Below are 15,599 nucleotides of genomic sequence, written 5' to 3' on the forward strand. Positions count from 1 at the left end.
ACTGGTTCTGTGGGCGTGGCTAAGTGGGCGTGGCCACGTGAGTGGGTGGGTGTGGCTTCTTTTTTGCAGCTAACCGCCCCCCGCGCTCCGTTTTTTGCCTCCTGGAGGAAGCACTAGGACAGCAAATGGGATCCCAGCACAGCTGATTGTCGGAACAGCTGATCGTTGGGAGGGGAAAAAAAAAAGAAATATCCGTTCAGCCAAACCGGTAGCTGTTTTTTTTACTACCGGTTCAGCCGAACAGTAGCATTTTTTTACTACCGGTTTGCCCAAACTGGGCCGAACCAGTACAATATCACCACTGCCCCTGTGACTCTGAAGCAGGGGTCTCCAATCTTGGCCACTTTTAAGATTTGTGGACTTCAACTCCCAGAATTCCCTAGCCAGGTCTCCAACCTGGGCCACTTTTAAGATCTGTGGAATTCTGGGAGTTGAAGTCCCCAAGCCTTAAAGCGGCCAAGACTGGAGACCATTGGGGAACATTAGGGTATCCCCTTTGGGCCTTTGGGGTTCACGTACAGAGGGACCCGGAGGGATGAAACGAAATGCGAATGAGAAAGATTAAAATATATATATATCTTTTCAAATTACTTCAAATAATTGAATCTTGTTGACTTGATGGGTTGGCTCAGTCCGGACCCAGCCGGTCCGTGGTTTAGGGCGAGTGCTTTGAGGGGGGTTGATGAAGCCAAATGAAATCCCCACCCCCAATTCCCTCAGAATCTTTCCTCCCGGGGGAATTTGGGGGTGGCGGTTCCTTTTTCTTCATCAACTCACCCTCCCCACGCACACACGTGGGCCAACCTGCCACAGGCCAAGTCAACAACTATTTAAAATCATTTACACCAGGGGCTTTGCTGACTGGGGAATTCTGGGAGTTGAAGTCCACCATAGCCACGTTTGGAGACCTCCGATTTCATATTTTGATTTTTTTTCTCATCCCCCTTTCGTTTCATCCCTCCTTTGGCATCCTTTCTTTAATGCTTCTCTTCGGTATAACTCTTGTCCCCAGGCGAGTAGCCCTCAATCCTGCTGCGGGGGGGACAATGAAGCCCCCAAAATCCTGCTGCCAGGACTGGCTTTGACCCCCCTGGGACCCCACTCGGCCGGTTCAGCCGGTTTGGCCGCAGGGAAGGAAGGCAGACCGGCCGGCCGACTGACTCAGTCTGGCCAGTTCCTGCTGGAAAAGGCCGTGAGTTTGTGTGTGTGTGTGTGTGTGTGTGTGTGTGTGTGAGAAAGACTCCCCAAACCCGATTCCCTCCCTTCTCAGTGAAGGTTTTGAGTTTGAAAACTGATCAGGCTTCAAAAGGAACCAAATAAAATAATTAACTGGCATTCCTCGACTTACAACCGCCATCAAAACCCCAAATTGTTGTTGATAAGCCAGGCAGTTGTTAAGTGAACTTTGCCCCATTTTACGACCTTTCCTGCCATACTCGTTAAGTGAATCCCTGCAGTCGTTAAGTGAGTCAGATGGTCGTTAAATGAACCTGGCTTCCCCGTTGATTTGTGCTTGCCAGAAAGCCGCAAAGGGGGACCCGGGACCAGTTGCAAATTATGTCTGAATTCGGATCATGTGATCACGGGGAACGCTGCAACGGTCGCAAGTGTGAAAAACAGCCAGCGGTCACTTTTCTCAGTGCGTTGTAATTTCCATCGGTCACTAAATGAAACATTGTAAAGGGCTCCAGGGTTGCTGCCCAGAGGAGACCAGGGTGGCTGTGCGCCAAGATGCTTGCCTGCCCTCCGTTCAGAAGTCCTCGACTTACAACAGTTCACTTAGTGACTGTCCGAAGTTACAACGGCCCTGAAAAAAGCGACTTATGACCCTTTTTCACACATATGACCGTTGCGTTGCAGCCTCCCCACGGTCATATGATCAAAATTCAGACACCTGGCCACTGACTCATACTTATGACGGTCCCAGGGAGGACGGACGGTGTCCCGGGGGGAGAGGGTCACGTGATCCCCTTTTGTAGCCTTCTGATGATCAAAGTCCACCGGGGAAGCCGGATTCACTCAACGACCAGGTGACCAACTTATCCCCTGAGGTGATTCATTTAACAACGGTGGCAAGGCAGGCCACAGAACAGGGCAAAACTCACTGAAGAAACGTCTCGCTTAGCAACGTTGGTTCGCTTTGCGGCCATTAGTTGAGGCCTGCCTGGGCAGCTGCCCAGCCAAGCCCCTTCCCGCGACCCCGCAACCCGCGTGACGGCCGCACTCACCTGCCGCCGGGGCCCCTGGCCAAGAGGGCCCAGCCGGGGGCTCCCTGCTCCGCCGAGGCCAGCAGGCCCACCCAGTGGGAGAACTCTTGGTGCCGGTAGTGGACAATGCAGGTGCTGACCATGACGGCCACACGGAGATGTCAATGGCCATGACCTGCAGGGAGGGGGAGGGGGGAGAGAGAGGCTCAGAGGGAGGGGCAGAGACTGGGGGGGAGGCGACCCCAGGTACCCCACGGGGGCTCACCTGCAGGCTGGCCTTCAGCAGGTTGAGGCACACGATGCGTTGGCGGCTTTGCGACAGCAGCAGCCCGTCTGGGGAGGCAGGAAGATGGCGGCTGAGCTGGCTCCTCCCCTTCCGCGGGATCACCTGAGGGTGCCCTTTCCCAGCCTCCCCTTCCCCACGGCCACTATTCAGGGCAGTATATTATTTACTAAGTAAATAATTATTATTTACTAAGTAAATAATTATTATTTAAATAATTATTATTTACTAAGTAAATAATTGTTATTTACTAAGTAAATAATTATTAACTTACTATATTTGTATTAATATTCTATAATATATATATATATGATAAAATATAATATATACTATATTAAAATTATAAGTAATAATTATTATAAACAATTATTTACTCAAATTATCTACTAAGACTTATTACTATTACTCTTCTCATCTCCTCCCACTTACGACTATAACCTTGTTGCTTGTATCTCTACAATTTATATTGTTGTATTGAGTTTCCTAGTATGATTTGATTGCTTATTTAGTAACCTATGACTATCACAAAGTGTTGTACCTTATGATTCTTGATGAATGTATTTTATTTTATTTTATTTTTCCTTTGTACACTGAGAGGTTATGAACCAAAGACAAATTCCTTGTGTGTCCAATCACACTTGGCCAATAAAGAATTCTATTCTGTTCTGTTCTGTTCTATTCTACTTACCCTATTTTCTATTTTCTATTCTATTCTATTCTTATTCCATTGTCTATTCTATATTCCATATTCCATATTCCATATTCCATTCTATTCTATTCTATTCTATTCCATTCTATTCCATTCCATTCCATTCCATTGTCTATTCTATTCTATATTCTATATTCTATATTCTATATTCTATTCTAATTCGATTCCATTCCATTGTCTATTCTATGCTATATTCTATATTCTATTCTAATTCGATTCGATTCCATTCCATTCCATTGTCTATTCTATTCTATATTCTATATTCTATATTCTATATTCTATATTCTATATTCTATATTCTATTCTAATTCGATTCCATTCCATTGTCTATTCTATTCTATATTCTATATTCTATTCTAATTCGATTCCATTCCATTCCATTCCATTCCATTGTCTATTCTATTCTATATTCTATATTCTATATTCTATATTCTATATTCTATATTCTATATTCTATATTCTATTCTAATTCGATTCCATTCCATTCCATTCCATCTCCATTGTCTATTCTATTCTATATTCTATATTCTATATTCTATGTTCTATTCTAATTCCATTCCATTCCATTGTCTATTCTATTCTATATTCTATATTCTATTCTAATTCGATTCCATTCCATTCCATTCCATTCCATTGTCTATTCTATTCTATATTCTATATTCTATATTCTATGTTCTATTCTAATTCCATTCCATTCCATTGTCTATTCTATTCTATTTTCTATATTCTATATTCTATATTCTATTCTAATTCGATTCCATTCCATTGTCTATTCTATTCTATATTCTATATTCTATTCTAATTCGATTCCATTCCATTCCATTGTCTATTCTATTCTATATTCTATATTCTATATTCTATATTCTATTCTAATTCGATTCCATTCCATTCCATTCCATTCCATTGTCTATTCTATTCTATATTCTATATTCTATGTTCTATTCTAATTCCATTCCATTCCATTGTCTATTCTATTCTATATTCTATATTCTATTCTAATTCGATTCCATTCCATTCCATTCCATTCCATTGTCTATTCTATTCTATATTCTATATTCTATATTCTATGTTCTATTCTAATTCCATTCCATTCCATTGTCTATTCTATTCTATATTCTATATTCTATATTCTATATTCTATTCTAATTCCATTCCATTCCATTCCATTCCATTGTCTATTCTATTCTATATTCTATATTCTATATTCTATATTCTATATTCTATGTTCTATTCTAATTCCATTCCATTCCATTGTCTATTCTATTCTATATTCTATATTCTATTCTAATTCGATTCCATTCCATTCCATTCCATTGTCTATTCTATTCTATATTCTATATTCTATATTCTATGTTCTATTCTAATTCCATTCCATTCCATTGTCTATTCTATTCTATATTCTATATTCTATATTCTATATTCTATTCTAATTCCATTCCATTCCATTGTCTATTCTATTCTATATTCTATATTCTATGTTCTATTCTAATTCCATTCCATTCCATTGTCTATTCTATTCTATATTCTATATTCTATTCTAATTCGATTCCATTCCATTCCATTCCATTCCATTGTCTATTCTATTCTATATTCTATATTCTATATTCTATATTCTATGTTCTATTCTAATTCCATTCCATTCCATTCCATTGTCTATTCTATTCTAAGGGGGGATTTGAGGGGCTCCCTCCATCCCGAAGGTCCCTGAGTCAAAGGGGCTCCTGCCCACCACTGCCTCCCACCCAGGGACATCCCCCCCCCCATAGGACTATAGGCACTCCTTTCATTTGGTGACCGTTCAAAGTTGCAACCGCACTGAAAAAAGTGACTTGTGGCCGCTTCTCGCACTTATGACCGTTGGAACACCTCCCCGGAAACCCCCTCCCCCCCCCCAGACCTGCCTTCCAGCACCAGCTCGAGGCTCATCTGGGGCAGGTCGCAGGTGGGGGTGAAGCTCCGCAGGGGGATTTGCTCCTCGTCGCACTGGTGGGCGAGCGCAGCAGCTTCAGGGTCCAGGTGAGGTGCCTGGAGAAGGGGGTGGGGGTGGGGGGGAGGGGGCGAGACGGAAGCTGCCTCCAACTGAGTCCGGCACCTTCTGGCAGCCTTCCCCAACCCGGGGCCCTCCAAGCCCACTTGTCTGAAAGGGTAGGAAGGGTATGGGGTCGGACTAGATGACCTCCAAGGTCCCTTCCCACTCTGTGGTTCTGTGGTTCTTGCGGGGGTGGTGGTGGTGTTGCTCTTGGCTGCAGGGGTGCCTGCACCTGGGGTTCCCCCCTCTTGCAGCCAGGGGAGAAGGGGTGGGGGACGGGCAAAGGCCGGGCTTGCAGAGAGGACCCCCCCACAGCCGCCGCCCCCCCCTTACCTCTTCTGGCTGTTCATGGAGAGGACCAGGCTGGTGGTCTCCAGGTCCACCTTCAGCCGTGAGGGCAGGTACTTCAGGCCGGCCAGGCCCAGGGGGGGCGGTGGATCCAGCGTGAGATCCTTTGGGGAATCTGGGGGGTTTGTCAGGAAAGGGGAGAAGGGAGGCCCAGTGAAGCAGAGGGCTGGAGGAGAAGACAGCCATGCCCCCAAGACCCCCTGGGCAAAGGAAGCTGAGCCATTCAGCCGGTGGTCAGCCATTGAATCCCAAACGGAAGCCAATTGGTCCTAGATCTGTGGGGCAAAGCAGCCCCTCCCGGCCTCACCCCTGAAGTGCCTGCCCACCTGACCCACAGCGGGCTCCACGGAAGACGAGGCCACCGATTCCTGGCCACGGGGGGCCAGAGCGGGGTGGCGGGAAAGAGATAGCACGCTTGGGCCAGGTGTGCGGCTGTGTTGCCCGCTCCCCCTCGGCCGCTGCCCAGTGGGGAAATGCTACCAGTGTCAGGATTCCAAGCAATCGCTCTAATTAAAATCATGATCCTCGAGCCAAACTTCAAAAATCTTCCATTAGAGGCGACCTATACCGGCCCTGCCCTGTTTGAAGCCAACTCTGGCCTACGTCATTTCCAGTCCCCTGGGACCCTGTTTCCCCCACTCCCCCCCCCCTGGGTGGGGTCATCAATCAGATTCTCCAACCGAGCACCTTCACGGCGGCGGTGAGGTTCAAATTCTTTTACTATCGGTTCTGTGGGCGTGGCTCGGTGGGCGTGGCAGGGGAAGGACACTGCAAAATCTCCAGTCGGAGGTGGTATTGGCGGCTCTCCAAACTACTCAAAATTTCCGCTACCGGTTCTCCAGAACTGGCCAGAACCTACTGAAGACCACTTCTGGTTCACGGGCTGGAGGTCATCATTCCCGTTCTCCAATTCAATATATTCGCGGGCAAAAGCTCCGGTAGTTTAGCTATAATCTTTTAGAGATAAAGAGTTGGAATGTACTTCCGCTTCCAAACTGCTGCGCCGCTCTTCCAGATTGCCTCCCTCCCCCCCTTTTTTTTTATGGCAAGGACTAAAACAGGCCTAGGAATGTTTGATGAGTTGACAACCGGTTCGGCCCGGTTCGACCGAACCGGTTGCAAAAAAGCTCCGCCCGACCAGCTAGATCAGGGGTGTCCAACCTTGGCAACTTTAAGACTTGTGGACTTCAACTCCCAGAATTCCTCAGCCAGCTTTGCTGGCTGAGTCTGCAAATCTAAAGGAATTCTGGAGTTGAAGTCCCCAAGTCTTAAAATTGAATTCTGGGAGTTGAAGTCCCCAAGTCTTAAAGTTGAATTCTGGAGTTGAAGTCCCCAAGTCTTAAGTTGAATTCTGGGAGTTGAAGTCCCCAAGTCTTAAAGTTGAATTCTGGGAGTTGAAGTCCCCAAGTCTTAAAGTTGAATTCTGGGAGTTGAAGTCCCGAGTCTTAAAGTTGAATTCTGGGAGAAGTCCCCAAGTCTTAAGTTGAATTTTGGGAGTTGAAGTCCCCAAGTCTTAAAGTTGAATTTTGGGAGTTGAAGTCCCCAAGTCTTAAAGTTGAATTCTGGGAGTTGAAGTCCCCAAGTCTTAAAGTTGAATTCTGGGAGTTGAAGTCCCCAAGTCTTAAAGTTGAATTCTGGGAGTTGAAGTCCCCAAGTCTTAAAATTGAATTCTGGGTTGAAGTCCCAAGTCTTAAAGTTGAATTTTGGGAGTTGAAGTCCCCAAGTCTTAAAGTTGAATTTTGGGAGTTGAAGTCCCCAAGTCTTAAAGTTGAATTCTGGGAGTTGAAGTCCCCAAGTCTTAAAGTTGAATTCTGGGAGTTGAAGTCCCCAAGTCTTAAAGTTGAATTTTGGGAGTTGAAGTCCCCAAGTCTTAAAGTTGAATTCTGGGAGTTGAAGTCCCCAAGTCTTAAAGTTGAATTCTGGGAGTTGAAGTCCACAAGTCTTAAAGTGGCCAAGGTTGGACACCCCTGCCCTACACCATCTGTGTGTGCGTGCCCGCGCAGTGCACAATTACTGAACCCACGGAGAAACGGGTAGAAACCCCCCCCCTGCTGCCCCCCCCCCCCGCCAGGAGTGCTCACCTGGCCCCTTCCGGGGACTGCCGCCCATGCGCCGGAGCAGCTCGCTGTTGAAGAGCCCCTCGTGCAGCTCGGCGTGGAGGCTCCAGACCCCCAAGGCCACGCTCTGCACCTGCGGCTTGCCCAGGCTGACGTCCAGCGAGACGGAGAGCGCCAGGGAGAGCTCGGCCAGGCAGGCATCGTCCTGGGGAGAGGAACGCGCGTGTGTGTGTGTGTGTGTGTGTGTGTGAAAAGGAAGCAGAGTGTATGGAAAGGTCCTCGCAGGCCCACAGAACGCGCCCCCCTGCCCCCGTGGAAATCCCCCAGGCATGTAGACAGTTGCAGAGGGGGGAGAGACCCCTGTTGTTTTACCTTGGTGGGTCACGGGCCCTGCAACTGACCTCCGCAAAGTCCCCCCTGCTCTGGAGTTGGCCGGAGCTAATCCTACTTCCTGCTCAGTTTGGGTCCGGCCCTTGGGCCAAGATCCTCCAGGGAAGACGCACCCCCCCCGCAGCTGAACAGTGCCCTAATCTATCTATCTCTACCCATGATATTTATCACATCCATCCATCCATGATCTATCCATTCATCTATCAATATATCTCTTTCTCTATCAACTATCTATCCATCCATCTACCCATAATCAATGTATCCTCATTTTCCATCTATCCATCATCTATCCATCATTCTATCTCTATCATCCATCCATCCATCCATCTTTTATCGTTCTTCACCTGGTTCCTCTCTATATCTGTCTTCACCCTTTCTCTCTTTTTTCTTTCTTTCTTTCTCTCTTCCTTTCTTTCTTTCTTTCTTTCTTTTCTTTCTTTCTTTCTTTTCTTTCTTTCTTTTCTTTCTTTCTTTCTTTCTTTCTTTCTATATATCTTCTGTCTGTCTTCATCTGTCTCCCCGTGTCTCTATTTCCTCCATCACTCCATCCAAATATATCTGTCTGTCTGTCTTCTCTTGGTGTGTGTGTGTGTGTGTGTGTGTGTGTGTGTGTAAATGTATGTGTGTATATATAGTCTGTCTATCTTCACCTATATCTCCATCTACGCGTTCCATCATTCATGCATTCATCCATCCATCTCTATTATCTATTTATCCATCTATCTAACCAGCCAGGCAGCCATAATCTATCAATCTAGATCTATCATCTATCAGAATAACAGAAGGGACCTTGGAGGTCTTCTAGTCCAACCCCTGCTCAAACTGGAACCCTGTACCATTTCAGACCAAGGGTCATCCAATCTCTTCTTAGGAACCTCCAGTGCTGGAGCACCCACAACTTCTGCAGGCAGGCAGTTCCACTGGCTTATTTTCCTCACTTCTATACACCACCTGCCAATTTCCTTTCTCTCACCTATCTACTATCTACCCATTCACTCACCTACCCAGTTACCTACCTATCAATCACATTTAGAAACCGCCCTTCTCTCACACAAAAGGGACTCCTGACAGCGAACAAACCAAAGGTTCAAAACAAAAAACTAAGTAGAAAATTTAAAATAGAGGCAAGGACAGCTACAGTTGACATTAAATGTGAATTGAGAGGCGGAGGGGGGGCTCTCGGGGCGCTGACCCCCCCCCCCGATGGTTGTCACCCCCGTGCCCAAGAATTCCCTGGATGTTGTTTGCTGCCTCTGTTACCTGTCCAGAGGCACCTTTTGGAGACAGGCAGCATAAACTAACGAACATTTTAACCCGGGACACGTAATTTGGCACACACCTGCCCATCGGCTGCCATCTTTGCAAGCAGGCCGAGGGTGGGACCAGGCAGAGGGGAAGGAGGAGTCAAAGGGTGGGGAGGTTTGGGGGTCCTCGACTGCCCCTCCCTCCCAGCCTTACCTGCTGGCTGCTCTTCAGCACCTTGCTGTTCACCTGGCCACAGGTCAGCTTGCAGGCCACGCTGGGGGGGAGGAGAGAGCCGGTCAGAGGGCAGGAGGAGGCCTGGCGCTCCCAGGCACCCACGAGGGCCAAGCAGGGGGGACCAGTGGGGGCACCCCCCAGGATTTCAGCCAGGCCCCCTGTGTGCCACCCCCCGCCGTATTCGTCCCCAGAGGCGCCTGGGAAAGCGGCAGACTCACCTCCTGCCGTCACAGCCCAGCAAAACCTGGGACCTGGACACCTGGACGTGCCACAGGGACTCCGAGGCGGCCACGTGCAGCACCATCACGTTGACCGAGTCCACGTGGAAGGAGCAGAGCTGGGGGAGAGGGAGAGAGGGAGGGAGGGAGAGAGGAGGAAGCTGGCAGGCACCGCCGGCCAAGGGGGCAGCCAGCCAGACCCCCAAGGGAGCCCCCGCCTTACCTGGCTGACCAGCTGCAGCAGGGAGGGCCCCAGGGACAGCGCCTCCTCTCGGGCCCCGTCAGCCGGGTCGGGGGGCAAGGGGTCGGGGGGCTGCAGGTGAGGCGACTTCTGCAGATCCACCCGGATGCGCACCTCTCCAAAGCACAGGGCCAGGTAGCGCCTGCAGGGGAAGGCAACAGGAGAGGCAGCTGGGGGGAGGGGAGGAGCGGGAGGGGCAGCCCACTTCCCACCCTGAGAGTCACAGAATCCAAGGGACCTCAGAGGTCATCCAGTCTAACCCCCCTGCCCGAAGCAGGAGTCCTTATACCAAATGGCTGGAAAAATCTCTTCTTGAAAACCTCCAGCGATGCGGCACCACAACTCCAGGAAAGAAGCTCCTTCCTTCCTTCTGTCTTTTCCTCCTCCCTCCCTCTTCTTTCTTCTCTCTCTCCTCATCCTCTCCTTCCTTCCTTCTTCCCTTCCCTTCCTCACCCCTGTAGCTCTTCCTTCTTCCCTCTCCTTTCTTCCCTCCCATCCTCTCTTCCTTCCTTCCTCCTCCTGTCTTTCTCTCCTTCCTCCCTCCCTCCCCTCTATCCTCCTTCCTTCCTCCCTCCCTCCCTCTCTCTATCCTCCCTTCCTTCCTCCTTCCCCCTTCTAACCCACCCCTTCCTTCCTCCCTCCCTCTCCTCCTCCCTTCCTTCCTCCTTCCCCTTCTAACCCACCCTTCCTTCCTTCCTTCCTTCCTTCCTTCCCTCCTCCCTCCCCCCTTCTAACCCTTCCTTTCTCCTTTCTCCTTCCCCTTCTAACCCTTCCTTCCTTCCTTCCTTCCTTCCTCCCTCCCCTCTATCCTCCCTTCCTTCCTCCTTCCCCCTTCTAACCCTTCCTTCCTTCCTTCCTTCCTTCCTTCCTTCCCTTCCCCTCTCTCCTATCCTCCCTTCCTTCCTCCTTTCCCCTTCTAACCCTTCCTTCCTTCCTTCCTTCCCCTCTTCCTTTTTTCTTTCTTCCCTTTTTACAGGAGGCCTCAATCTAGTCCAATCCGCTGCTCAACCACGAGTCCTAATGCCACGAATCCTCGTGCAACCTTTTCTTGAAGGCCTCCAGTGACCCCAAACCATCCAGCAACGGGACGTCGCTCTACAAAAGCGCAAACCGTTGCAAAGAGGAAGCCCACGCAGCGGCCGGAGGAGGCAGGAGGTGCCGTTCTGACGCTGCTGTGGCCCTGAAGGGATTCAGGGGGGCTGCAGAAGCCCCCTCCCCTTTTTCTCCTGCTCCTGGGACAGGAAGCCTTGCGCCCAATTCGATGTCCCCAGAGGGGGGCAAAGCTGGCTGGGAACTCCGGGAGTTTTAGCACACCTGGAAGCGTAAAACTCCCCACCTGCCAATTCACCCTTTATTCAGTGGGGAGGGATGTTTCCAGCGGTTGGTCTGAGGATGCGTCCCAGCTGCCCCCCACAAGGCACAGAGGCTGGGGGAGGTGGGGGGGCAGCCATCCTGTTCATGAAGGCCACCCACAGAACCCCCAAACGCCCGGAGACTTACGGCACATCGTGGTTCAGGAGCCTGCTGGAGATCCAGATGCTGTCGATCTCCTGAAACGACAGCGTAAACAGAGTTGGGAGGGACCTTGGAGGTCTTCTAGTCCAACCCCCTGCTGGGGCAGGAGACTCCTAGGCCAGGGCTGTGCAACCTGGGAGCTTTTCAGACTTTAAAGCAGGGGTGTCCAAGCTTGGCCGCTTTAAGACTTGTGGACTTCAACGCCCAGAATTCCTCAGCCAGCAAAGCTGGCTGAGGAATTCTGGGAGTTGAAGTCCACAAGTCTTAAAGCGGCCAAGCTTGGACACCCCTGCTTTAAAGGCTATAATGGCTGGGGAATTCTGGGAGTTGAAGTCCACCAGTTTTAAACCTAGAGGTCTTTTTTCAAGATGCAGGTGGACCTTTTTTTGTGGGGGGGTGGAAGACATTTCGCTTCTCACCCAAGAAGCTCATGACCTGGAAGACGGAGAATCTCCACAGACACAAGTCTTAAAAGTTCCAAAGGTTGGACAACCCTATACCATTCCAGACAATGTCCCGTCTCCTCTCGAAAACTCCCAGGGATGGAGCCCCCACAACTTCTGGTGGCCAGCAGTTCCACTGGTGAATCGTTCCCACTGTTCAGAAGTTTCTCCTTAATTCCAGGTTGCCTCTCTCCTGGATGACTTTCCATCCCTTCTTTCTTGTCCTGCCTTCCGGGGCGTTGGAAAATAAATTAACTCCCTCTTCTTTGGGGCAGCCCCTCAGATATTGGAAGAGATCGTACGTTTCAGCCTCTGGTCCCATCCTGCTCGCTCTTCTCTGCACTTTTTCTAGAGCCTGAGCATCTTTTTTCCCTGGGAGGCCCACAGCCCCTGGGCATCTCTCTACCCTACTCAAAAGGAGGCCACCCCTGGGCCACAGGTGCAGCAGGAGCTGTCGGCCCTCCCTGCCAGCTCCCCCAAACAGTCCCTGCCGTGACAATGCAGTCGCTTCAACCGCCAGGTGGGTTGGTACGTACGGGCAACAAACAATACATTCATGGGAAATAACAGCAGTGATGGCATCCTTGCAGGGGGCTACCCAGAGGTGGACAGGCTGCTCCTTCCTCAGGAGAACCCAAGAGGCGTCTCCCAACTCACCACCGTCTGCTGCTCCTCTTGAAACTTCAAGCTGAGGTTCTGGATCCCGAAAACCCAGAAGGACTGGATCTTCAGCTCGGCTTGGAGTCGCCGCCGGCACCAGTTGGTGATCAGTATGTACAGGAGCCACCTTCAGGGAGGACAGAGCAAGGAGGCCTTTACCTGAACGGCCAGGTGGACAGGCTGCCCATCGCCTTCCCTCTACCCCGGGCAGAATAAAAGTGCGGGAAGGGAACCTTGGAGGTCTTCTAGTCCAACCCCCTGCTCCAGCAGGGGACCCTATAACCTGGGATGGCGAACCTGTGGGCCCTTGAGCCATCACCCAGCTCAGCCTCGCCCGCCATGCATGCAGGCATGCCTCCCACCAGCCAGCTGGTCCTCTGGTCTCTGCCACATATTCGGGGTAGAGCATGCACACGCATGCGTGGGGGGCTGGGTGCATGCAGAGGGGTCGTGAGCACATCCGTGGGGAATGCACATGCATTGCATTTTGGGGATGTGTGTGTGCAGGCGCTTTGGGCACTTGGGCTGAAAAGGTTACTCACTGCCCTATGCCGTTCTGGACACCCATTCTGGCTGTCCACTCCTGTTCTTGAACACCTCCAGTGATGAAGCCCCCACAACCTCGGAGGGAAGACTTTCCACTGGTTGACGGTCTTCCCTGTAAGGATTTTTTTCCCCTTAATTCTAGGCTGGATCCTTCTTTGTTAAGCTTCCACCTGTTATTTCTTATCCTGCGTTCAGGTGCTTTGGAGCAGGGGGTCTCCAACCTTGGCCCACTTTAAGACTTGGGGACTTCAACTCCCAGAGTTCCTCAGCCAGCTTTGAAGTCCCCAAGTCTTAAAGTGGGCCAAGGTTGGAGACCCCCTGCTTTGGAGAAGAGTTGACCCCTCTTTCTTTCCCAGAATAGCCGGTTCCTTCCGACTCTGTTATTCTATGTCTATGGTCCCTTTTGCGGCCTTCCGACAACAAAGTCTGGGAACCCCCCCCTAACACCTTGGCAGGTCTAAAGGGCCGACCCTTAATATATATATATATCTCGCTTAGTAATGGGAATGTTGGGCTTGATGGTGGTCATAAGTCAAGGACTAACTGTAAACAAGAGTAGAGCAGCCCACAGCAGAACCCAAAGCACAGGGGTCTCTCCACCCTTGGCCCACTTTGAAGGCTTGTGGACTTCAACTCCCAGAATCCCCCAGCCAGCTATGCTTCCTGGTCTTAGCTCTGCTGTGCTGGAGCATTCTGGGAGTTGAAGTCCACAAGCCTTCAAAGTGGGCCAAGGGTGGAGAGACCCCCGGCTAAGCACAGCAGTGGGCACGAGTGGCACCAACCGGGTGCTACATCTCCCCTCTTGAAGGGGCACCTGTTCCCCCACCCCTTCTGCTCCCAAAGGAGCCCCCCCTTTCCAGGCAGGGATGGAGCCAGCCAAGCGGCAGGTGCCAACCACCTGCCGCCCGCCCTGTGCCCTCAACCCAACCCTCCTCAAAAGCCAGGCTGCAAGAAGACACTCTGCACGCCCTCAGAGGCACCCTCCTCCTCCAGCTCGTCCGATAGGGGCAGTTGGGGGGAGACAGAGACAGGTGGGGGAGGAAGTGGACCCACAGGTGGAGACAGGTAGCAGGAAGAGCGTGGTGGGGGGAGGAAAGACTCTGCCCACCCAACCCCCAGGGAGAGGAAGACCCAGGGAACGGGCAGTGGCTGGGGGCAAAAGAAGGGAGGGGGAGAGGTGGGGGGCAGGAGGAAGGACCCCCCAGCCTACCTGCCCAGGCAGAGGCCGCCCAGCAGCACCAGCAGCAGCACCAGGAGGGCGCCCAGGACAGGGACCGCCATGGGGGGGCGGGAGGGACGCAAGGGGGCGCACTCCAACCGCCCGTCACCGGCGGCGCCTGGGGCGGGGCCAGCGGGAGCGCGCCCGGAGGAGGCGAGGCCAGGAAGCCGCGCCCCCTCCCCAAGGAGGCCCCGCCCCTGCAGCCTGGCACCACGGGGAGGGGCTGGGGGTTATCCCATATTTTGGGAAAATTTAGTGTGGGGGGAGGGAGGTGTTTATTTTATTTTATTCCCCCTGCAAAGCTTCCGGCCGGCGCTGCGTTGACGCGCCTCGCCTTCCAGGAGGGGTGCAATGGGGATCCATACTGCGCATGCGCGGCGAAAAGTCGCCTAGAGCATGCTGGGAAAGCGAGTTCTCTTGCTTGGACTGCGCGCAAAGGGAGCTACACCTGCTACCGGTAGGACGGTGTTTGGCAATGGAATCCGGGGGGGGGGTGTCACGTGACTGCCTGAGGGTTTCTGGGAGTTGAAGTTCACACACATTCAAGAGCCCAAGGTTGCGAAGGAAGAGCCACGTGACTCTGGGGCCAAAAATCAGGAGTTGTCCTTTATTTGTTGATTTATTTATTATGAAATTTATTTATTTATTATGAAATTTATTTATTTATTTCGACAGTTGTTTGCTGCCCGTCTCCTGTTCAACCTCCCCTGCAGCTCCCTTCCCAAGGGACGATCCTTAAGACGGCCGGCCGCCCAGTCAGCCAGATGTTCAGACTGGGATTTGGCCTTTTTTGCCCACCTATATCCTTCCCAGGGACTTAACACGGCTGTTCAGTGGGTTTGGCTTCCCTGCTTGTCAGCAGGTCGCAAAAAAGGGATGACATGGTTGGAAGTTACAACCCACCCCTCTCCGAGGAAAATATATAGAAAAGGCAGGGTATTTCCCCTAAAAAGAAAAGTAGAAACTCCAGAGAGGCAGAAACTCAGCCCCCCACCACCACCTTTGCCACTGCTCTGGCCTAGGCCAGTTTATTCTACATAACAAAGATCTCCTCCAGGTAGAGCCATAATAGGAGTGGCCTAAAGCCCTTTCACTTTACATCATCACCCAGCAAGGTTCAACCAAGCCTGGGGCTCAGGACAGCCCACAGCAGGGGTCTCCAACCTTGGTAACTTTAAGCCTGGCGGACTTCAACTCCCACAATTCCCCAGCCAGCAAAGCTCTTCCACGCTTCAAGTTGCCATGGTTGGAGACC

At 51.0% G+C, this 15,599-nt stretch overlaps 1 protein-coding gene across 1 annotated transcript in view; it reads right to left on the reverse strand.

Moving 5' to 3' along the window:
• Window positions 1-14,486, reverse strand: part of BLTP2 (bridge-like lipid transfer protein family member 2) — a 53,438-nt gene extending 38,952 nt beyond the window's left edge. Inside the window, 13 exon segments of the mRNA XM_087955667.1 lie at window positions 2,229-2,359; window positions 2,362-2,382; window positions 2,473-2,540; window positions 5,101-5,193; window positions 5,196-5,224; window positions 5,562-5,691; window positions 7,658-7,838; window positions 9,482-9,542; window positions 9,721-9,839; window positions 9,944-10,103; window positions 11,462-11,511; window positions 12,577-12,706; window positions 14,336-14,486. Coding sequence (XP_087811793.1) covers window positions 2,229-2,359; window positions 2,362-2,382; window positions 2,473-2,540; window positions 5,101-5,193; window positions 5,196-5,224; window positions 5,562-5,691; window positions 7,658-7,838; window positions 9,482-9,542; window positions 9,721-9,839; window positions 9,944-10,103; window positions 11,462-11,511; window positions 12,577-12,706; window positions 14,336-14,406 — 1,244 coding nt within the window. The 5' untranslated portion in view covers window positions 14,407-14,486.
• Between the last annotated feature and the right edge of the window lie 1,113 nt (window positions 14,487-15,599).

The sequence above is a fragment of the Notechis scutatus genome, chromosome 1 (genome assembly GCF_049901735.1).
Source record: "Notechis scutatus isolate UNSWTSFEM ecotype Mainland chromosome 1, rNotScu1.2, whole genome shotgun sequence".
NCBI classification, from domain to species: Eukaryota; Metazoa; Chordata; class Lepidosauria; order Squamata; family Elapidae; genus Notechis; species Notechis scutatus.